The 24,880-nt window shown below is 39.9% G+C and overlaps 2 protein-coding genes and 1 long non-coding RNA gene across 3 annotated transcripts; 2 read left to right on the forward strand and 1 right to left on the reverse strand.

The window, feature by feature from the left end:
* Positions 1–11: 11 nt before the first annotated feature.
* On the forward strand, positions 12–10,076 carry LOC5521700 (cyclin-dependent kinase 5). Its single transcript, XM_001641433.3, has 12 exons — positions 12–221; positions 325–413; positions 1,526–1,593; positions 1,831–1,891; positions 2,256–2,312; positions 2,559–2,654; positions 3,591–3,665; positions 4,527–4,623; positions 5,003–5,072; positions 5,957–6,017; positions 6,254–6,334; positions 9,914–10,076. The coding sequence occupies exons 1-12, from the start codon at positions 185–187 to the stop codon at positions 10,007–10,009; spliced, it is 888 nt and encodes a 295-aa protein (XP_001641483.1). The 5' UTR covers positions 12–184; the 3' UTR covers positions 10,010–10,076.
* Positions 10,077–13,563: 3,487 nt separating this feature from the next.
* Positions 13,564–20,238, forward strand: LOC5521701. The gene is made up of 4 exons (XM_032367006.2): positions 13,564–14,407; positions 14,723–15,148; positions 18,072–18,526; positions 18,922–20,238. The coding sequence occupies exons 1-4, from the start codon at positions 13,972–13,974 to the stop codon at positions 19,144–19,146; spliced, it is 1,542 nt and encodes a 513-aa protein (XP_032222897.1). The 5' UTR covers positions 13,564–13,971; the 3' UTR covers positions 19,147–20,238.
* LOC125560903 lies at positions 16,447–17,727 on the reverse strand. Its single transcript, XR_007306938.1, has 2 exons — positions 17,436–17,727; positions 16,447–17,348 (listed from the first exon to the last, which is right to left on the reverse strand). It is a non-coding gene; the product is annotated as an uncharacterized LOC125560903 (long non-coding RNA).
* Positions 20,239–24,880: the final 4,642 nt, after the last annotated feature.

The raw sequence follows: 24,880 nt of genomic DNA on the forward strand, positions 1-24,880 counted from the left end.
CCAAAATGTCATGCACGGATAGAACGCCTTGGAGAAAATTTCTTTTGGCGGCGGGAGGGAAAGTGAGACAATAACAGTCTCTACTCCGAACGAAAGAAGTCTTTCACATTTTTTACGAGGATTAAAGGGCTGTTCAGAACGGCAACGATCAGGCGAGGAGTACTTTCCACTAGCTGTCCATAGCATGCAGAAATATGACAAGTTGGAGAAGATCGGAGAAGGTAAACACGGCATGACAGGTCCATCACATCGTTTTGTCTCGGACTCCCTCATCTGATATTGATGCTTTTATAAATCTCTGGTATTATTTTGTTACCGGTGTAGGTACCTATGGGACTGTTTTTAAGGGGAAGAACAAGGAAACACGTGAGATTTTAGCGCTGAAGCGTGTTAGATTGGACGATGACGATGAAGTAAGTTATTTGCCTCAATTTGTTTCAATCATAATAAGTATTAACTTAAAAGCTTAAATTATATATACAGTAGGGCTCACTTGAAATAAATATCAAGGAAATTCAAGCCCTACCATTATTTGTAATAATCATTCAGTAATGTATTTTCTGCGTTATTTTAGACTTTTGATTCTTTTTGTGATATAGGACCTAACATACTATATAAGCCTCAGATTCAGTCGTATTTTTGGGGGCTCGAACTAAAGCCAAATTTATCGATTTTAATTAAATGAGTACAGCTGTTTTGACATATCCTTAATTGATAAACACACAATTGATGCAGTTAATTAAAAGTCAATGCTGTAACATTGATGGATAGAAGCTGTTCTGGCAATTTGCAATTATACCTGCTGACATTGGTATGGATTTTCTCTAATTTAACATTTCATTATTTCGGTGGAATGGGGGGTTGGGGTATGCTCCCCATAAAAGAATTTCATAATTACAAAAGCTTGTGTGAACAGCAAAAATTATGGTCTCGCATCTGGGAAACTGTTCATAGGTCCATGTACATGCGACCCAAACATGTGCATCTGGCTCGGCAAAAATTATGGTCTCGCAACTGGGAAACTGTTCATAGGTCCATGTACATGCGACCCAAACATCGCTCTTAGAAGCATACTTGTCAACATTCCCACATGAGGCAAGAGTCCCAAGATTTTAGGCTCTTTCTCCCACTCTTCTGCGTTGAGCACAAAATCTCCCGCTTTTTAGCCATTATTAATCGCTTTCGAAAAATTATTCTATAGAAAATTGTCATTTTGCCTATTTACTATCAAAATACACCCTTGTGAGATCTATAAGTTAATTTGTTTGTGAGAGCTTAATATACGGCAAATGCCTGCAAGGTTTACCCACCCCTCCTCCCCAAAAAAGAATATACCCCGCCCCTCCCCAAAAAAATTCTCAAGTTTTGATAATTACGGAGGTTGACAGATATGAAAGAGCTAAAATTAATGACACCTACTTTTGGGATAGAAGTGAGATTGAAGGGCTAGATCAATTACTGAGGCATACAGCAACTACACTGTACTAAATAACTTAAAGTGAACACTTTTCAATTGACATTTTAGGGGGTACCAAGCTCGGCACTTAGGGAGATTTGCCTATTGAAAGAGTTGAAACACAACAATATTGTAAGGTATGTGCAGTACTAGTCACAGAGATAATGTAGTTGTATAGAAGTTTTGAATTTAATGAGGCAGTCCTCAAAATAAAAATTTAAATAAAATTTAAATAAAAAATGGGCAATATGTGGACTATATTGTACCTGTTCAAAAATGGTATGCGGTATAGTGTGTTATACAGTTGGCAAGATATGAAAAAATATACTATTTTTAATGATTATCTAAAGGAGATGTCCTCTCTTCTCTTTTAGGCTTTATGATGTTCTTCATAGTGAAAAGAAACTGACGCTAGTGTTTGAGTTCTGTGATCAGGTAGGTTTAGATATACTGTTGTATAGTAGAACAACAACTTGTGCCTACTGTATTTACTTGGATACTGTATACCAATCTTAATTTTAAAGTCTCTCAGGCATTCCTTTGTTATTATTTTAAAAATGCAATGACTTTTTTTTTTTTTATTAACCATCCACAATTAAAGTCTGATAGTACTTGAAGAACAATATTTGATTGAAATTATCTTAGTTATCTGCTTGAATTGAATCTGCTTCTGAAATTAGTTTTTAATTTTGAAGTGTAAAGTAGCAGCCACCCATAGTTCGAAATATCCCTTCCAATCCATTCCACATTTTCTCACTTGCTACTGTGTTCATATGATATTTTGTTTCTTTTCTTTTAGGACTTGAAAAAGTATTTTGACAGTTGCCAAGGTGAAGTGGATGCCAGTGTTGTAAAGGTAGGCGTACACTTTGACTTTTACTCAAAGCCAGATTTTAAATAAAAGGATTTCTTCTTTTATAAGGAATTTCCCCCTTTTGAAAAGATTATTAAAACAAGGCACATTTGAAAAAACATTTTTAGTTTAATTGTCAAAAAATACTTTTCACTAGTTGTACCCAAAAAAACATCTTGAGCTTCTCTATTACCCTGATACAGGTGATGTCTCTGCTCTCATCTCTGGCATTTGCATTTCTTGTTATAGTCCTTCATGTTTCAACTGCTGCGAGGATTGGCTTTCTGCCACAGTCACAATGTTCTTCACAGGGATCTCAAACCACAGAACCTTTTGATCAATAAGGTACAATGTGATAATGGCCCGAGGGTGGTGGGAGGTGGGGCATCATTGGGGGTGATAATGACATTTACCTCTATTTACCTATTAATAATATTAAATAGGTAACAATAATTGTTTATTCAACCACATTCATGTTTTTGAAGATGAAGAAGTTTGATAATATAAATAAGCAAGACACTTACTTGAAAAATACATGCAGTAGGCACCTGCCTCCCTGTTGAAATGCTTCTGGCCCCTCATTATGATGGTGACCTGACTGCCGTTGTCTCAGACAGCAATAAGTACAGATAGGTAATAAAAGTACAGAAGTTGTAACTTCCCTATTTTTTCTTGCCTTTACCAATTAGGCCTTGTGCGCGATAACAAGAAATACTGTAAGAGACAAAAATCAGAGAAAGCAATCTTATTTGGTATTTCTTGTAGACTAGTGTAGCAAAACACATCATGTCAAACTGTAGTTTTCAGGCTGGTGAATAAGATACAATGCATGTGACATATGCTTTGAGCATCGAATTTGATATTATGTGATATGCAATAGATTACAGATACAATGTTAAAAGCTTAGTATTGAGTTAATATGCTCATTTTTATCATAATCTAAGCTAAATCCTACCCTCCCAGAAGTGTGGGAGTACAGTACATTTCTCCTGTGTTTATACCAAGTCATCAATGCTAGCTTCGCTTAGCAGAGTTATAAAGTAAAGTTTGTAACACGTCAAGCAACGCAAAGTTGAATTAGCATGCCCTGGATCACACATTGTCATTTACCAAACCGTTAGTTTGGATCTGTTTGGGAACAGCCTGTTTTCGAATGTTGTTCACAAAACAGAGTGCATACTGTATGTTTGAGAGTGGTACTGTAAATGAAGGATGTCAGGGTTTTTGCCCTGAATAAGTTCTTTTGTTTAGCAACTAATCATCGCTCTTATCTTTTTTTAGGATGGTGAGCTCAAACTTGCTGACTTTGGATTGGCACGAGCATTTGGCATTCCTGTCAGATGCTTTTCTGCTGAGGTGAATGAACCTTCTGGTTTTCACACATCTTTAAGGTTTCGATGTCATTTTTAATATGAATACTTAACAGACCTATAACTGCTAAACAGTATATACTGTAAATGTGTTCTAATTAGGATTACAGCGAATGCTCTAGTACACAAACAAGGCAACAGGTACCTGTTGAAATGCAACAGAACCCTGCATAATTCTGAGGAATTTGCGTTAATGGCTCTAACAAGCTGAAGAGCACCCTGAAAGGTGGAGAGGGGCTAAATTCTGTGAAACTCTATAAAGGGTGCAAGATCACGATAAAGTAGTGTGCTGAAAATGGCAAAAGAGGGAGGGGTTATACATTTAAATTCTGAGAAGTGTTTGAAAAGCATTCAAGTTAACAAGGTACTGTAGAATATAGCCAAATGAAACAAAAGAAATGTTAAAGGAAGCACAGAGTTTAATATCCAGGTTTTTAATTCTTAGTAAACAACTGAAAATTAGGTCTGAATAAAGGGGAAATCAAACTATTTGAGTTATTTAGGTGCAGGCTACAGAATTTCCTCTTTGTTATTATTATTTGTATTTATTAATTGTTATATTATTACTAATATTATTATTATTATTATTATTATTATTATTATTATTATTATTATTATTATTATTATTATTATTATTACTACTATTATTATTATTATTATTATTATTATTATTATTATTATTATTATTATTATTATTATTATTATTATTATTATTAATACTATTATACTATTCCTTTTAATATTGCTATTATTATTGCTTTTAATATTGCTGTTATTGTTATTACAATGTATAATTACTTTTTATCAATTCACTTTTGGAACATCTATTTGCTTTCCCTTATTTTAGGTTGTTACCCTTTGGTATCGCCCACCAGATGTGTTAATGGGTGCTAAGCTCTACTCTACTTCTATTGACATGTGGTCTGCTGGTTGCATATTTGCTGGTATGATGTCCCAAATCTTTTTCATGCCTAGAATCCTCCAAAAACTGTCTAATGGACTAGGACATGAATGTGTCAAGGTTACCATGTGAAGGTGCTTATGTAACAGTATTTCTATTGCCTTTGGGGGAATGGCTTTTTCATCGCAAGATTACTCCCATACTCTAGCCCTCACTCAACAAGCCAGCAGCAACTGCCGTTTTTTGTGAATTTCATATAAGGCATTTATGTTTTAAACCTGTGATTCCCAAAAGAGGCTGATCCTTTAAGGGGCCACCTTTTAGACTTATCCATGTGGCCTTGTAAAGAATAGTAGTCATGTTTGGCTACATACTGTGAGTATCTACATACTAGATATACTGTAATTCTTCTTTTTTCACAGAAATGGCAAATGGTGGACGGCCATTGTTTCCTGGGAATGATGTTGATGATCAGCTGAGGAGGATCTTCAAGTATCTTTTTATCTTTGATTTCTATTGATTCAATATATTTTTATGTGCACTTAACGTTAATGTATGAAGAACAGAGTACAATGAACTTGTATAGTTAAGATGCATGATGTTTCTATAATTTGTATGCAGTCATGCATAGGGACTATTATTGAAAAACATTATGTTTATTGAAAAACGTTTAACCTTGGTGCAAGAGTCTAGTCACACCTACCCTGGTGGTGGCCACTGAATAGAGAGATGCTTGAGGCTCTGGGACCAGGGTAAGTCACACCTGGGGATAACTTGACACATTTCTCAACTACGCTGCAGCATACAGTACTCATTGGTGTTTGTTGTTTACACTATTCAGTTTTCAGTGGTGCAACATTGGCTTTGCAGCATACATATTTTGGTAAATGAGCTTATAAGTGAAAATGTACAGTACCACATTGAAGAGAGGAGGGAAGAAGGCTTAACAAGCACATATCCTGGATTTTGAGCAGGGGACAGAGGGTTCATTTACCCATAAAGTAGACCATTTTCTCTTAGGTAGCTCATCCTACCTCATAGTAGTAGTTAATTTGCCTTAATAACAGTGGACCTTTCAGTTGAGTGTGTGTGTGTGGGGGGGGGGGGGGGGGGGCTACAGGCCAACAGTAGTTTCCAGATCAAAACGTTTTTAGCATTCACAGAACACAAGGTGAAACACGAGATGAGGGTCAGGCAGTCAGTAATTCCAGTGTTCCCCTTATTAACTATTCTTTCTGCACCTTTATCAATCTCGTTTTGTTTGTCTGAGCAGACAATCAAACAGCTGTTGCATTGGGTCTACGAAGGTCATCAGGAAGGTGGCAATTACATTATTCAAAGATTCAAGTTTAATTTTTCTTGACAATATTTCTAAGAATTCTAGGGACACCAACTGAAGAATCCTGGCCAAATGTCTCTAAACTCCCAGACTACAAGGTCAGCAAACTCGATGTGCAGTCATCACACCTACAGTGTACCTCAGTTACCCTTAAGAGTTCATGTATAACAACCTGTATTTCCTCAAATATATAAGAAAATATTAAATGTAATATTATTATTATTAAAATAATAATAAATAAGCATGCACCTTACAAGCATGTGTACTAAGTATACAGGGTATACCATGCTATCTTTAATTTATATCTTATCAATAGAATATTTTTTAATCCCAGGAATTCCCTCCTCAAGGCCCCTCCGTGTCACTTGGTATGGTTGTACCAAAGTTGTCCAGCACAGGGCGAGATCTGCTGCAGGTATGTAAGAATTTATTGTAAGTGGGCTAGCGTTCTACGTATATATGGTCAGTTCAGCCACAGGTAGCCCAAGGCCTTTATCTGCCAGTTTTTTTTATTTTTCACTAATTTTGTTTTTCGCCCCATGTTTACCACAGGTAGCCCAAGCTATTTATTTGTCCCTATCGATTTTACGGTAAACATAGGGCGAAAATCAAATTAGTGAAAAAAAAAAACTTGTTGAAAAGACGTGTGTAGTCTAGTGTTGTGTACTTTTTGCATGTTCTTTGGTCGTATTAAAGCGCCTTTTTCAAGATTCAAGATTCGCGATTTGAAATTTTAAACGACAGACACTAGAATACACATGTCTTTTTAACAAGTTGTTTTTTTTTATTTTCCACTAATGTTGATTTTCGCCCTATGTGTACCGTAAAATCAATATGGACAAATAAAGAGCTTGGGCTACCTGTGGTTCAGCCTGTCCAAACGCAGGAAACCCAAATGGGTAGACACTACCTTGTTGTGTACTTTTTTTTTACAAATATGGCGATTTAAGCATGACGAACAAAAACATGATGCAAAATAATGCCCGCCATCAACACTAGAAAGAACGCTACCGTAAGACTTTCAGTATTGCTATAAAACGTCGTAGTTAACAGATCTTCATAGATCTTCATAAAGTTTGTTTGTTTGTTCGTTTGTTTGTTTGTTTATTTATTATTATTTCTTTGCTGCACAAAGCTTTCTGGTGCAAGATCGGCCCGCTACATTGCTTCTGCATTGTTTTCCAGTAGTAATTCCGACACTGTTATATCCTGATGTATATTTTATAATCCGCGAAGCAAAACTGTTGGTGGTGGGGAGGGGGCATGGTGATGGGACAGTAAAAATTATTTTATTTGGACATTGAAAACTGGGCCACAAATAAATTTTAGCAAAAAAAAAAATCGATAGTAAAAGTCTGTTTATCATTAAGATGTTGTAACTGTCTCGACATCCGTATAGTCAGAAACTCAATACATTAGCCCTGAACTTACACGAGAGTGAAAGCGATACAGCTATCGTTTTGACGTATTTCACACGTCGAGCGAGTATAGGAAATATCAATTTTGTTCCTTTTCTACCACAACTTCCTCTGTGGTAGCTCCTAAAGAGCTTCAATTTAGAGATAACTTTGAATAGGTTGGTGGGCGGACGTATTATACAAATCAAGAAAATTAGAGTCGTGACCCTTTCTCATGGCCCCTTCTTCCTCCAAGCACTCGTACAACGACTGTTTATGTGGATATATTTACATGGGTTGGCTGGCCGGTCGTCAAAGACGAACTAATCAAAGAATCATAGCTCTATTCTTTGTTTCAACACAACAGCTTTCTCGGGTTGTTACCTACAATAACTCCAAATGTGGGGTGTCTACAAAACGAAGACCTAAAACCTAATACCTGTGACCCCAAAAGCTACGTTCCCCTAAAAATTTCAGTTATTATTTAGTCTACCTTGTTTCTCAAATGGCTACACAGCGCGAAAGTTACGAAAGGTAATTCAGCGGATTTTGTTGTGCTTTTCATGGAGGAAATATTCTCATGTGCGCGCCAATGAACTATTTTTAAAATGAATTATAATTTCCAAATGTTATGAATAGATTGGCTAAATAGTTATTGAAATCCTAGTTTTGTCGATGTCTGTAGACAACTTGCACCCAAAAAATTGCTGTGGCATCGACATTTTTCGAAAAAAAGACAAAGAACAAGTAAATAAAGTCTCCTTAGAAAAACTTTTAATAATTTCGCAAAGATGTTTATATTTTTAGGCGCACTGTGACAGCTAAATGTCAAATCATTTGACAGAGATGAAGCCTGATTGGTTGGAAGGGAATCCGATAAAATGATGTAAGCCTTGATTGGCCCTTTTTTTCCGGGCAGTAGAATGGTTTTCTCTGTGATGAAAACTTTCTTCAACTCGACACAAGACACAACTAGAACATGAAGCGATTTCCCGGATAAAGTTAGCGGGCAATTAAGATTTTGGAAGAAACCCGAAAAAGTTTACTGGGTGACATTCCGGGTTTCTGAGTTTATTGGCGTTTCAAGAAACGACCACCTGGAAACACAAGTAGATCACTATTTCCCAATTAAAAAAAAAAACAAATTGAATAAGCTTATTATCTCATAAGGATCACTGATTCCACATAAAACTTCCACGCTGTGTAGCCATTTTGGGAGACAAGGTAGGCTAATAACGGCAAAATTTTGGGGGTCGTAGCTTTTGGGGTCACAGGTTTTAGGTTTTAGGTCTTCGTTTTGTAGACACCCTCCAAATGTGCTATTCTTTTTAGACAACTATTACTCTAGACTTTAGGCTGTTGGGTGGTCTTATTTCACAATACTTTACGACAAGCGAAGTTCTGTTCCCTTTCTCGCCACAGTTTCCTCTCGGTGGTTTCCATACTTTCAAAGTGTTGTTTGCGATGTGGTCTTGCACCGTCGTATTCGGGCGGTCGTATTTCACAATACTATACGACAAGCGAGTCTAGGAAATTAGAGTTCTGTTCCCTTTCTCGCCACAGTTTCCTCTCGGTGGTTTCCATATTTTCAAAGCCTTGTTTGCGGTGTGGCCTTGCACCGTCTCCGTTATTTTGCAATACTGGTCCCTCTTCGGATGCTATCGTGAGCGCGCGAGACGTTTCTCAAATTCGTCTGGTGGCTGCTTCCGCCGGCAGTTTTGTAGCCTAAAGACTAAGTCGCTTTGGATAAGGAGATTTCCTAACTATTTAGAGCAGCGATTATCCACTTGACGGTAAATAACACCAGAAATTCTCGCTATGGATTTTTCGACATCGGAAGTTGGAGCAACCGGAAGCATTTGTCCCCGTCGACCCTGGAGAAATGAATGGAATGATCGCAATGTGAAGCAAAAACAGTTTTTCGACGATTCCAATTCTTAATGTTTAGACTCAACATTCATTTATGGGCAGTTTTTTTATTTATTTCAATATGAATACATTATAAAAGAATGTATTATCTTTTTTTTTTTTTCAAATTTTTTACCGAGGTTATTTTTAAAACTCACTTAGTCGTGTCGCATCGCTGTTCTTTTGCTAAGTAAACTTCTAGCCATAACAGGATGAAAGATCTTCTAGCAGTGAAATGCAGTGGACATCTATTCAAGCAATGCTCGGTTCTGCGCTATAGGCTATAGCCAGACCGCTTTTGAGCCAAGCTCGTTATAATCTTTTTTTTTATATATATATATATTATTTTTAAGGGATTCTAAAGCAGAAATTCCAGAGTATGAAGCCAGCTAAAACTTATAAAATGTTTAATTTACATTTTATAAATATAATCAAATGGACTTCTTTTTCGTGACCTACTTGTTTCGTGGGGGCGCACATCGCTTCCCACTCGTTCAGGGTCTTATTGAGCTAGTATAATAATTCTTAGTTATTGAGCTAGTATTCAATAATTATCTCGCACATTTCGAGTGTGTTACATACTCTACTGTGAATGTCCTCATTTATCAAATCCTAGAAACTGATGGTATCGATCACCTAGTATGGGGATATTGGGTACGACCCTAATTCTCTTATGCTTTTATTTCTAGAAACTCCTAGTGTCGAACCCGGCGCATCGGATTTCGGCAGAGGACGCTATGAAGCACGCATACTTCGCGGACTTAAGCCCGACGTTCAGAGGATAGTCAGGCAAACAAATGTACATAACTAAATTATTAACACCCAAATGAATTACAGAGAAGTTAGAACGAAGACAAGTATGCGGTATTTCATATCCCTAACTCCCAATCCCTTTCCTACCCTATGCTATTATTAATCCGAAAAGAGCCATTTTTTATTAGAACGTTTTTTATTGTTATCTTAAATCTTACAGAACAGCCTTAAAATGGAAAAAAAAAAACGGCTCAGCCTCAACTTAAAATTAGACGTTCTTAAAAAAAAGAGTGTACCCTTTGAAATGCCCATGGAACAATTTCCTCAAACAAACGGGGGATTATTAACGCCGATCGCGCTATAGGTTATCAAGATGCCGAAGTATTACAACTTGATATATATATATATTTATTGCAACAACTTTATCTCCCGCGCTTACTCTCCGCCCCCTCCCGCATCACGTGACCCTAAAGACCGTAGGATCGCACTAAAGAAACTTCCAAAATCCTTGCACCCTTGCTTAAGAAAACTAAGCGTCAAAGGACCGAAAGCTGAAGATGACACCTCATTGTTTGTCGTTATCTTTGTTGTCATAGTAAGATCATCACAATTATTAGTCATCTATGACGAAATTCAGGGATAGCCAACGATAAAAAACAGCTGTGAATCAAATAGGCTGACTGCTAGCGTAGAAACCCCATTTCCTGAGACAGACTGAAAGAAAGGGTGTGTACAATTTTGTTTGTAAAGTCACTACGTTGCATCTTAAGTTTTATTCTAGAGATAGCTTTCATAGCTCTCGATCAGGCGTGCGAACTTGAAATTATTACGGGGAATTCATGGCGAAATCACCACGTCAGAATGTAAGCAGCTTAGCAAGAAAGCTTTCCTTTACGCTACGGACCACGCCTTTAGACTGCCCCCTCCGCCTTGTCAAATAACTCTCACAGGACTCCTGAGCTCACATCTGTTCTTTTCCACCATTGCACAACTTTGAACGACAGGAACTCTAGACTTCACATTTGTGTTTGGTTTTATTTCAAAGTCTGTGGTTTTGCATAAAACCTCGCAAACTTGTAGATTATAAATAGCTGGCTGTAGCCATCTCCGGTGCATTGGGTGTCGCAATAGCCGGTCTTAGAGTAGTCTCAAAATCCCGTCCGGCCGAACTTGCGTTTTTGCGGTTGGCTTAGTGTTGACGGTCACATCATTAACTGTTTATCATTACAAGCTAATGTGTACACGCAGTGGGAGATCAGCAAAACTGCTGTGCCATCGGTGTGGTTGACTCTCGTTAAATGCGCACTCCTTACGCGAAGTGCTGCGGTAAACGCACGTCACTTTTACACCCGTTGAGAATAATGCCTCTTCTGCAAAACTCGTGCGTAGATTTAATGTGTTCAAAACAAATTATTAGCGAGTCGGCGTAGCGAATGCCTCGTTCAAAACATACCGACTCAAGAATTAAAATTTAGCAAAGTGCCGACTAGAGAATGACTATTTGGGACTGGCCCATTGTTGATTTTAATCGAAATTTGATGTTTTTTAAAGACATATATATTTGGTCAGCGAAAATACCCTTTTTGAAGCGTTTTTCTCTTGTAAGATTGAAGTCCGCAAAAGAGCTCGCTCTTGCTCTTGAAACCCCGCGTTTTGGGGGGTAGTTTTTTGCCCCTTTTTGGGGTAGTGTTTTCGACTACTTGGAGGGTTATTTTAGCATTGTACTGCTACTGGAATGAACGGCAAGCAATATAAGGTCATTATACCTATTGGCCGACTCGTAATCACTGCTATTGGAGAAGGAGCGGCTTGCTCTAGCGGCGACTGTATTCTCGGCAGGCCGTCTTTGACGTTTTGTTCCACCGCTCGTTCTACGCGCAACTTCAAAGACAACAACAGGTTTTAATTCAATTTGTTTTTCTGAGAACAAGACATTTTTTCGGTCACAATGAAATTGTAGATATGAACTGTGAAATTGTGCTGAAAGGGGGCGCGCGTGGAACGCCGGTAAATAGGACAAAAGTACAGCGCACTAGATTATGAAAAGCCCTACGTGGGTTAAAGTCAGTGTTTTTGTTGCCTAATAAGGCAAAACGAAAATCAAATTCAAACGAAAGTGCGTGTCCTCAAATTTAGAATGAGCCGGAGACTCGGCGAGTAGGTGACTGTGCATTTTATGAGGGAAGAAAAACAGACTAATAGCTTTTCTAAGAGCCTTCCGTTCCCCATAATAATCCATTAATCTTGGTCTTGATTTTACACTTAGACGACAATTTCTGTTTTTCCTCTGTTGAAATAAATTGCCCAGCTAATAGGGGTTACCCTTCCGCGTTTGGATTACAGATGCTTCAAAGCTGAACTTATTCCTGTGTTCTGTATACCCGCTAAGCTGTATAGCAAAATGGTGCTTCTTATTTGGCTTAAACTCAACTATTGTCGGCAGCGGCTGCTTAGTTTTTCGCGTGTTTCAGTGGAAACTCCAGGGATTTACAACCCTAGCCCCAGAAGTGTAATCCGGCTTGGAATTTAATACGTTTCACCCCTTGGGTCAGTCTTGTCGTTTTAGAGACTAAGAGTTTTGATTTGAGTTTAAACCACTCCAAGTAAAATCTTGCCGTATGTTCACAACTGCTAGTTTGGGATCTTCTTTTCGGTTGCCGCTTCACTAAACGGCCTCTTTAACAAAAAGCGCGGCGACCTTTAATTGTAATCACAACAATGAAAACCGCCCCTTTCCTCGTTAAGTTTTGTCTAATAAATTACCTAATTTTTCACAATTAAAGTCTTTTCATTTGAGTAAATTTACACCATAACCCCGCCGAATCGATTTTTGTGAAGAAAATACACGGTTTTTGAGTGTTTTCCGACATTTTGCCGAATTCTTTGTCGAAACCCTTCCAGCTGTGCTGTTTATACTTCTCTATGAAGCCTATTCTGCAAATCCTGACGCACTTGCCCGCCAATGACCTTTGATAAAAGAAAGTCCAGTTGTTTATTATTTGCTAGCTCTGACGTGCAACAAAATTTAATTGAAAACTGCAATGTTTCTTGTTATTTTATTTTTGCATCGGGTGATAGTTTCAAGGTTGGCTTCACAGACCAGTTTGTAACTCCTCTAGTTATCACAGAGAAATCGAATTACACGTTGATAAGAGTGTTTACATTGTCGGTAGCTTTCCTATAGATTACGGCCAGCCTCTGTGAATATCGTTCCCAGCAATTAAGAACTCGTTGACTGTTGTTTCGTGCGGCTGACTGTTCGCGCCAAGTGATCACAAAGCGCGGGAAACACCGCGAGAAAACTTGCCCAGTATCCCGCCGACTTGCTTCTCGAACCCCGCAAAATTGACAGTGCATTGATACCATGCAATTACAGCATTTAATATAGCTTAGCGCGGCGCGCAACCTAGCAACTTCGGATCCGCAACTTCGATCACAGTTAAGTGTATTATAAACCCCTGACTAAGCGCACTCATTTTTTATCGGGACGGTGTATTCAGCGCTTTGCACTAAATATTTGCAGTGTAGGTGTCAGGTATTGGGCAGATTATTTTACTTTTCTCGTTAGAATAGGGCTCTTGTGAATGCGTAAGCTCTGTCCGTTGGTTACCGGGACCTGACGGATTTCAAATCATGCACAAAGTGTAACGGATAGCTAATGCGCGTCTATTGGTTTTCTATATCCGGTTTCTGAGCCAAGTAACGGCGAATTCCACGTACGATCGAGGTACGGATCGTGCCCCAGCTGCCCTGGCATTGCTGATATAATTAACACCGTATCAGAAGGCGCCGCGAGCCAATCACTCGCAACTTGAGCGAGTTTTATAAAAGGACGTAGTGTGTGCATAATACACTTAGAAACACCCAGTGATCACCTAGAACTGTCGGAATCACACTTAGTTCAAGTGATTCTATACCGTGTTATTAGGCCTCGCGCACGAATCACAATTCGCTCAATTCAACTGCAGTCGAGACGCACTTCAATCCGCTCAACATGAAGGGATTTTTCCTGGTTTTCTTTTTGGCGACCTGTGAGATTTTAGTGATGGACGCTCGTACGCCTTGGTCATTCAAGAGTGCGCGAGCGGCATTGTGGAAGGAACGAGTAAGAGCTGTGCTCCAATCCGTGCGCACACAACCATGCTGGCGACCAGTACGACCGGCCAATTGTCGGCCTGTTAGCCGACTCCCAGAGCAGCGCATGAATCTATTCATTGCGCAAAAGTCTAGGTCTGGAGAAAAACTGATAGCTACGTTACCAGATAAACGGCACTATAGTCTCCTACCCAGCAATCAGCACCTTCACGATGCAGTAATCGCCATTGACCCGTACCCAAGCGCGAGCTTCGGTCACCTTGTGTATGTATTCTTTGTGGAAGAAAATGCCGACCAGATCAACTGCACTTCAGATGGATACGGGCAGTTAACCGGTAAGAAACTCGCAGTTCTTGTAATTTTCTTTGTTTGTATTAAAAAAAACGTTGTGAGGCTTTATTAAAAAAGTAAATAATGGTACAACATTTTTTGGATGTGAAGTCGATTTGTTGTAATATTTATTCATGGATTGCTTTAAGGAAATCGTTTTTTTAGCGGATGGTAGTTTTCAACTTTTTAAACCCCATTGGGTTTTTTAGCGGTCATTGACAAGTCAACAGATACCTCGTCTTAGAATTGCTTTAATCTGTATTTAGCATGAGATAAATGTGATTACTTTAATGTAATGCATATGTACTCCTCTTCTACAGCAAGCGGCGATTGCATAAGACCAGCTAACAAAACCTACTGTCGAAATGTTGTGGACGAGAGAAAACGCAAGAGATGCTGGATTGACTTTCTTCCGCTTGTCTACTCTCAAGGTGACTATAAAAAGACCCAGAGGTTAGAATGCGAAGAAGGCATTCTCGGCTTTGGAAAGTGCCAAATCAGCAAGAAAAGGCAATTGCGAGGGTGCGCGAATTCTCAGCGTTGTTCAAAAAACATCCCGGACGTCCCGAAGATGTGCATGTGGAGCAAGTGTGACTACGCCGTGATGGTCGGCGGCGAGTGGAGCGCACAAGCGTCCAGATCGTACCACGAGGAGAACTTAAGACTGTTCTGGAAATTCCTACGACACCACAAGTTTAACAAGAACCATATCGCCACCTTTTACGGCAGCGACGGCGGAATTGAGTGTAAGTCACCTTGATGTTGTTATTTCATTATCGAATGTTATATGCGGCCCATGTCTTAATGCAAATTGGAGTCGGCTCATTATTTCACTTGATGTTTGATGAGTTTTGAAGATGAGAGCGCATTGTTTTCTTCCGAACTAGCTATTCACCTATTAATTAGATCATTTCTCCTGCTGGACTTTGCGGGGCTTTGGAACTGGAAGGTCATTCGCGCGCGAACGCAAACATTTTAAGACGCGATTGTTCCGCACGCCGGTTTTTTTAATAGTGCGGATTGATGTTTTATCAGGCATTTCACACCGCTCAGCTTCTCAGTTTGTGTGCTTTTCGGCAAACATAAACACTTAGATGATAGAAGTGTCTCTCCATCAGAGAAGACAGAATGATTCGTTTTACCTTGGAAATGCCGATAAGAAAAACCCTTTTTTTTTCCTGGCACCCATACGTTTTCTAAGCGGTTTTGGTAGGCCTTATTCTAATAAACATTGTTATTTTTCATCCTTGTGTTAGAATCAATGGTTGTTACTGGCCGGACCAAATATATGGGTAATATCATTCCAGGGACTTGCATATCTTATTCCCGTTGGAAACATGGAACCATGCATTTTCCAATGATGATAGTTATATTGTTTTTACCTATCTCATCCGGTTGGCCCAAATGCCGCGGTTTTCGCAAATTACCGTGAAAATGCATTGAGCAAAAAATCACACAGCGGTGTTGAAATGCTATTGTGACTACTGACTATCACGTACTAAGCATTCCTTTTCGGGCACCCGATGGGGTCTACGCGGCGAAAAAAGATCGTAAATCGATACCTGGCCTATAAAAAGGTGTATTTTCTTTTTTCGAAAGACGCGCGACGGTTATTTTCTTACAAAGAACCGAAAAAGTTTTCAAGAATATCCTAGACAGGGCGTGCTGTTTCTTATCATACAAAAGAAACATTCAATCAATATCGGAGACGATAGTTTTAATTGTAAAGGATTACGTTATTTTTTTTTTATTGTATTATTTTTTGGAGAATGTGAAGTGAAAATCGTGGCGTATGCTCAGCGTTCCTGAGTTCGGCGACTCAGAGAGACTCAGAGAGATATACATATTCTCGTTAGATAAACAGAAGATTAAACTTTGCTGGATACTTTTCGTAGATTCAAAAAGTGAAGGCGCCACTGAAAAAGCTGTAATGCAAGGTGTTTCGAGAGTGAGTGAAGTTAATTATTTTACGGCATCATATGGTCGCTCGCTAACATGAGAAGTATTGCTAACTTGCAGCAGATGATTCTTTGTAGCTTAAACGTGCAAGGCGAAAGTTCGTTTATTTAGTCTGTATATCATGTTGATCGTGTTAGTGGAAACATCAGTTATAAACATGCCGCCCTTATTAGTTTGCTGACACTCCTGACAAGTACGTGTTGTAAATAAAACGATGTACAGTTTTTTTTAAACAACAGAGCGACGTGGATGACACTTCGCCTGTGGGTTCTATCACCCCTTTCTACTGGCAAGTTAGATTAACCAATACGCACGTGCAATCTTACGAAAACATGTACGGCTGTTTACCATTGCCATGTAATTAGTTACTCACTACAAGACATCGGAAACCTATTAGCAAATTTCGGGCGTGTAACGTCATCTAGCTGCATGTGTTTGGTGGTCATGTACTGAGATGTTTGAACGTGAAGAGCACATCAGCGAGCTCGCATCTCTTGGCAATCAATTCAGTAATTAAGTCCTCCAAGTGAATCTCGGCGATCCATTTGCTTTTCGTAAACACATGCTCAGTATCGTCTGTAGAAGGGTTCAGGCGTGCTTCTCACTAAATGATACTCGTTAAGATTACTTAATGTGTTATGGTTTTTTTAGTGTCATATGTACAACCAAATAACACCGATAGACGTATTTGGACTGTTTTTCTATACTAGGACTCATTTTGTTGCTGTTTTTTATCTTCTCTTTAATACGTGTCTTTTCTTTTGTAATTGTATAAATCGAGGCGTGTTTCCTTTCCTACTGTTTTTGTGCCATATAGTCGTTGTTTCTGCTATTTTAGGCACGCACTACTGTATCTATGCGTGATCTGTAAACGTGTTTTGATCACAAATCGTTTTACGGTTGCTGAATGGACGTGTTTTGGTAATTAGCTGCATCGGCGACTTTTTCCCCGAGGCAATCTTGGGAATTAATCGACCGGTAAAGAACCTAGGAAACAAACAATGTTTTTGTAGTCGTGCAGATATTTACATCCGGTAACAAACATAACACGTTTAAGAGGGTAATGGTGCTTACATTAACTTGTATCCAGAATAGATGTTTTGCGAATGACGTGTCGATAGATTATTTTTCTCCTCAATGTTTTCGACTGTCCGCGGGCACTCACTGTACTATCCTAAGACCTATTTAATCAGAAATCTTTTTTACTCAAGCGCTTCTTTTGGATTATAGAGAACATTTTGTTATGTTAAGGGAAAGCTAGACATTGTAGTTAAAACTACAAAGGTCGGACCAGCCAGTGATACTATATTTGGATTTCATGGAATTCAAAGGTCGTAATGGAACGGGAATGTGTTTTTTTTTTATAGTGCGCCCCCCCCCCCCCCCCCCATTTTATTGGTCTGCTACAGCTCTAAATTCATGACTAATTGTGTTATGACCCCTTACCTTCAAAGGGGGTTTAATCAACCCTATAAACAACAAGAGAATCAAAAAGATTCATCATGGGTCATCCTGGCTATCTTTCGATGGAAATCAACTCCTCCTTCATTAGGTGTTACACCCCTAAAGAATCGCTTGGTCTCCACTGATTTTGACCCTTTGCTTTTTCGACCCTTTGATTTTTGCTCTCAAAAATTGTAATTTTTGTTCTGAAGTTACGCTCTTAGTGTGTGTTTTTTCCTCTTTACTGATCTCATTTTCTTTGCTCAGTGGATGGCGATCCTTCGACTTCAGATGCCTCCCCCGCCATCAAAGAGACAGGCATCCGTCGCCATATCAACAGGCTGTGTGATTCGCAATGGTGTATAGACACTTTAGTAATCTACCTGACAGGGACCGCGCACAGTAACGGAGCGCTGCTTTTGTGGGACTCAAATGATGACGGCCTTACAGAGAACGCGGAGAAATACAACGTGAAAGAGATCTTTGAGGACATTGCCGACTGTAACGCCAACAAGGTGATCATAGTGGCGGATTACAGCTACTCTGGACATTTGGCGCATAGGCTAAAGAAGTATCAGCAGACTAGATGGCGGAGGTTTGAGAACGTTACAGTGATGACGTCATCTCAGTCGGATGAGTACTCGTGGGGCGGGGAGTTCACCAAGGCCCTACTGAGGCGTGGTATCGGGAATAACACCAAGTGTATGGGCCAGTTGCTCAAGGTAAGTGTCTTTTGGACAAGATGTAATTCACCAAACACTAGCGAACGCTCGTGATTCGAGCACATCTTCAGTCAGTTTCTCGATATTTTTTCCGTCTCGAGCCACCTATTTTGAAATAGTTTCACCTTCATCAGTCTGCTATAAAGAATTTTTTTAGTTACTCAATATTCTAGTTCGAGATCGTGGTGTTTTGATTATTGAATTTTTAATGGATTTCCAAGTTAATGTACTGGTTTGCGTTACGAAATGGAACCTGGATGGCGTTAGTAGATGACACCTAGGTTGCGTTACTAGATGACACCAAGGTTGCGTTACTAGATGGCACCTGAATTGCGTTACTAGATGGGCAGAGCACCTGTTAGCATTTCTGTACTTACTCTTACTCTTTTACACAGGAGGTGAGACGAGACTTTAGGCGGCAAGGCATTAACTCCACGCCAACACTGGCCGAGGGGTCAAGAGGTTCTGGTAATAGCACGGTCTGCGGTAAGCAATGCGGGATGCCCTGGGCCCAGGCATGGAAGGGAGAGAGAGAAGGGTGCACTGTAACCCCCATCACCGAGATCGCAAGACCGAGAAGGCGATACGCCCGCCCTAACCGGAGATCGAGATCGTCGTAAATATTCCTCTTAGAATCCATCCTAAATTCATGTACATAGACAGATATATGACCTGCAGCACAGGCGGCGAAGAGAATGGTCATAACCTCGTGTCGAGTCGTAAGTAGGGTAGCATGAAATGCGTACAGCGCCACGCCGCTTGAAGGTACTCTCGTTAAATTATTGCTGAACAATAACAGCTCTCTTGTAGCTAGAACGCCTCGTAATTGTACATAAGAGTTAGTATGATGGCTATTGTGTTGGTTTTTAGCCTCGCCATTAGTTTTATGATTCGTTTAAAGGCCACCGTGACTGGTTGCCATAAAGGTTGGTACGCCAGAGCATCACAAGTACACTGGAACTGAAGGGCAGGAGAACGCAACTGCTAACCCCAAAGGTTCTTTCGCTTATGTTGTGTCTAGTTTGCGTTTGCTTACCATTGGGGGGTTCTTGGTCTCGAACATGTAATTCTATTGTAAAGCTACCTTAAATGGGTTACGTCATTACGTATCAAGTGTGCGCATGGAGTGGCCCACGTAAAACTCTTGACGTAGCCTTTTGAAGTGTCGATAGAATACGATTAAGACACGCAATCACCAATTGATGTATCAGCAAATCATTTTTCAGGATGTGATACGGTAGTGACTGTAGCTAGGTATATTACACATGTAAGTTTCCCAGTGAAAATGAGGGTAAAGTAGAAAAAAAAAACTTTTATCTTATTTTGCCTTTAGACTCCCAGGGAGCTATAAATTTAGGAGTCTAAAAGCAAGAAACTTATTTAATACTTTTGTCAAGTTTTGTGGCTGTTTCGGTAGGTGCATTTTCAAGACTACTGATAATGTTCCTATTGTCACACACGTCAAAAGACTCAAAGCAATCCTTTTCTTGCTTCTCTTTTTCGTCTTATGTTGGTACATAATCTTTTAGTAGACTTAAGACTTGAGACCAGTAAAAAATACCCACGTCTAAGACCATTTAATCTAATAAAGTAGGTAGAAAGTAGGTAGTTATTATGAAGAAAATGATTATATAAATAATAATAATAATGTTGACATAGAGGCGAGATAACAATGTAAATCTAAACAATAAAGTGTACATAGTTGAAGGTGATTTTTGGATAGTTTACTGTGTGTATTTGTACCTCCTCCCCCCTCCCCCCCACACACACACCCCCCCCCCCACCCCTGTCCCTCAGAGACACTTCTCTCGCTACATGGGGATAATTAGGAAAGAAAAGTGTACATAGTTGAAGGTGATTTTTGGATAGTTTACTGTGTGTATTTGTATCCCTCCCCCCCCCTAGTTTACTGTGTGTATTTGTACCTCCTCCCCCCCCCCCCCCCCACACACACCCCTCCACCCCAGTTCCTCAGAGACACTTCTCTCGCTACATGGGGATAATTAGGAAAGAAAAGTGTACATAGTTGAAGGTGATTTTTGGATAGTTTACTGTGTGTATTTGTACCTCCTCCCCCCCCTAGTTTACTGTGTGTTTTTGTACCCCCTCCCCCCCCCCCCCCCCACACACACACCCCTCCACCCCAGTTCCTCAGAGACACTTCTCTCGCTACATGTGTATTTGTACCCCCCCCCCCCACCCTTGTCCCTCAGAGACGCTACATGGGGGATAATTGGGTAAGAAAAAACTTTGACCTGCGCTAAAGAAGATTCTTCGCGTCTGAGATTTGTTTGAAAGTAGTGCTACGATTGCTAAAATGATATATTACACTCGAGTGGTAGCCACAGGAAACCCGAAACTTCTTCCACTGCACTAATGGCAGGATAGAAATGACGTTGTATTCCTCTTCTTGTACATATTATAAACCGGAAGTATCTTTGATTCCAATCAAACAATTTGAAAAACTGCGTTCTCTATAGCAAGACTTGATCTTGTTTCCTAAACTACTAAAAGTCTTCCGGTATTTAGATTTATCCTCCACCTATACAAGCGGATTTGACCCGGCATATTGATTATTTATACTTTAGTTTGTTTTTGATGACTTTTGAGACCTGGTTATCTATTTCCACGTATTTCGATCACACGTCGCCCCCTAGTACGAAGACCTCGTTTCATACATTACATAAATTAAAATTTTAAAATATTGAGCTTAAATTGTATATCAAAAAAATTGTTGAAAAAGGAAAAAACAAAAAGATTAACCAGTGGCGTTCTACAGCAGTTCCTTTTTTTTGTTAATCATTACCGCATTTTAAGTCCTCCAAACCGGTTAAATGTTTTACAAATAAAGATTTCAGTTTTGGGACAGGGGTATCTTGATTTCATTGATTTTTTTTCTTAGTAAAATGCCAGCTCTTGACCCCCTGCACCGCCAGGTTTTTGCGTCAGATGACAAAGAACAGTGCAAGACAGAAAGTTGAGTTAGCTTTACATTACGACGTATAGGTTGTCCCAGTATTCTGAGGTGGTTACATGGGGCTAAAGAAAAGCCAAAATGTGCCTTTACTTTTTTAAGACTCCTACCTTTATATGTTGCCTAGGTTTTCTGCTCAAAGTAAGGGGTAATCAAAGTTATCCATATTTCCAGATGTGTCATAGAAGTCTCTGTTACAATTAACACCGTAATCAGATAACTGTTATGTTTGAAGTATTCATGTGTTTGTGTTTTACGTGTGGTCCACTACCAACGTCAACTCAAAAGACGGAGTTCGTGCGATTTTTAAAATAGATAACCAAACTTACCAGTGTTCAAATTTGCATTCAAAGGGGGGGGGGAGGTAACAACTTTTTTAACAATTTATTTAACTAATTCTACTGATGCTCTCCGCGTACACGTGGTCGATTCGTGTCAAAAGGGAATTTCCTAACTAAACAAACAAAAACCTGTTATGAATATTGTTTACTTATATTGAGTGCACAACTCCGATCCTTGTGATACGACCGAAAATAATACATACCAAAGCTGGAGAGACTCACGAGTTGCGCGTCAAGCAATCCTATATGGTAGTTCATAACTAGAATACAAAACCTCACCATGCGATTTCAGTCTTTGTTTTTTTGTGGACTTTTGGCATTTTGTCTCTGTACTTTGAAGACCGGGGCAGCGAGATTGCAGGCACGTGCGCCCGGTAAGTGAGATCAGCATCATTACTTTTCCAATAAGTCCTAACTCTTCTTGCTATATGCATTTAAGGATATATGTCATGTCTTATGTACCCCTCCTGTATATCAAGGAAATAGCATAACGCTTTTGCAGTTTTGATAGTGGGAGAGAGTTATTCTTAAATATTTTGTTTTTGTTAAAAAGCCATAAGGTTGTTGTTTCGAGGAGCTACGGACGTTGACATAAAACAACCCAAAGCGGCCACCCTTGTCACGGCAAAAGAGGGGGCGCCGATAGAGCTGGACTTGTTAAAGGTTTCTCTTGGTAAATGTGTGGAAATAAAAAAGAAAGGATGTCATTGTTTATTACAAAACGTCCCCCTCCCCTTCTACTGCCCCTTTCATCTGCAATGGCGTTATTATTTATTTACCTTTAGGCCGCAGAGGTATTGGACAGAAGCAAGGTTGCCGCAAAATAGCTTTAGTTATAGACCCAAGATCTTTAGGGTTCAGCTGGATGATTCATCCAAGGCGGTTGCAAGTTAATCGCTGTTCGGGACCATGCTCTCATCTACATGTCCCTGAGACTCCTATGAGCTTTAATGCGTTGATCAGCAAAATAATGGCAGCGCAACAGCGCGTGTCACCTTTAAAGTGCTCACCATCTAAGCTCTCAGGCTTGGTGATAACGTACCGAACACATGATGGCAAAATCAAGAGAACAAAAGTCCATGACTTAATAGTGGACAAGTGTGCGTGTTCGCAATGCAGCTAAGGCTAAGCTCAAGTTCAAACGCCGTTTTTATGTATAAAATATCGGACACTGGTTGACTCCGGGAGTGCAAAATATCGGACACTGGTTGACTCCGGGAGTGCAAAATATCGGGCACTGGTTGACCCCAGAAGTGCAAAATATCGGACACTGGTTGACTCCGGGAGTGCAAAATATCGGACACTGGTTGACCCCGGGAGTGCAAAATATCGGACACTGGTTGACCCCGGAATGCAAAATATCGGATACTGGTTGACCCCGGGGGTGCAAAATATCGGACACTGGTTGACCCCTGAGTGCAAAATATCGGACACTGGTTGACCCCGGGAGTGCAAAATATCGGACACTGGTTGACCCCAGAAGTGCAAAATATCGGACACCGGTTGACCCCTGGAGTGCAAAATATCGGACACTGGTTGACCCCGGGAGTGCAAAATATCGGAAACTGGTTGACCCCGGGAGTGCAAAATATCGGACACTGGTTGACCCCGGGAGTGCAAAATATCGGAAACTGGTTGACCCCGGGAGTGCAAAATATCGGACACTGGTTGACCCCGGGAGTGCAAAATATCGGGACGCAAGTTGACCTCCTGAGTGCAAAATATCAGACACAGGTTGACCTTGGGTTGCAAAATATAAAGAAAATAGATGAAACGTTTTGACTCCTTATGGTGCTAACTGTACAGTAACGGCCATAAGTTATGATTGGCTACGTATAATTGAATTTGAATAATTTTTCAATAATTCAGGCAACAAGAATGTGAAAAAATGATTAAGTTTTGTTAGCATTTTTTTATAATTTAGAAGAATTTTATTACAAATTTGACCACTTTTTGAGAAACGTTTGGCGCTTTCAGCAACTTTTGAAGGTTGTTTGAGCAGAATCTGTCTGAGTTTATCGGGAGTTCAAAATTACGAATAAGGAAGGGAAAAGTCATTATTTATCGGGGGGAGGGGGCTGGTTTAAAGCGCTAGCGAGACAAAAGTGTAGGAAGAAACCACCGGACAGCCTCTATCTGCTGGTATGCGTCGGACCTTGTGGTCTGCGTCGACAGTTGATTAATTAATAAAACCTTTAAAAGAAAAAGTCGACAACAACGCAGATTTATGTTTTTTTATTTCGGCAGGCCAATACCTGCCTTCTTCAGGTTATAAATGAGTTACAATGGCATGTTACAGCTAGTATATGTACAAAGTTCATTGATGATTAACTAACAAAAGGTAAAATAGTAATTGAGTAAGGAGTGACTTATGGAAGATGGTAAATAGGGTGGTGTGGATTACTAAGTAGCTAAACGGTTTCTTCACGCCGGTTGAGGCCACCGGGTTCAAGAGTGCCAGTGCGAGCTATCAGTGTGGCTTCTCTTGCTTTGCGGATGGAATCGCGGTTATTTCTTATTTTTTCAATAGGTATGAGCTCTATGTCAGAAGCGGAGTGGTTAGGTTTTAGGGAGTGTTCAGCAGCGTGGGTTGGTATGGATCGAGATTGGGAGTCTACAGTTCTGCGGTGGTCATTAAAGCGTTCTTTTAATTTGCGTTTAGTTTCCCCAATATATTGAAGGTTACAGCGGTTACATTGAATCATATAAATCACGTTTTTAGTATTGCAGGTTATGTGGGAGGTTATAGGTCGTGTTTCACCTGTTAAGAAAAATGTGTAGCTTGTCAGGCCGTCGGTTCTAATATAGGGGCAGGTTAGGCAGTTTTTTCCGCAACGGAAAGCACCGGGAGGTTGGTTGGTGGGAGAGCGGTCGGAAGGTAGCTTGGCTTTAACGAGGATGTCGCGAAGGTTAGGTGAGCGGCGAAAGGCGACAAGAGGGGGCTCAGTGAAAACCTTATGGCATCGCTTAGACGAGAGTAGAAGGTTGTAGTTTCTACGGATTATGTCGTTGATGTTAGGTAGTGTAGGGTTATAGGTA

This window comes from Nematostella vectensis, chromosome 2 (assembly GCF_932526225.1).
Source record: "Nematostella vectensis chromosome 2, jaNemVect1.1, whole genome shotgun sequence".
Classification (NCBI taxonomy): domain Eukaryota; kingdom Metazoa; phylum Cnidaria; class Anthozoa; order Actiniaria; family Edwardsiidae; genus Nematostella; species Nematostella vectensis.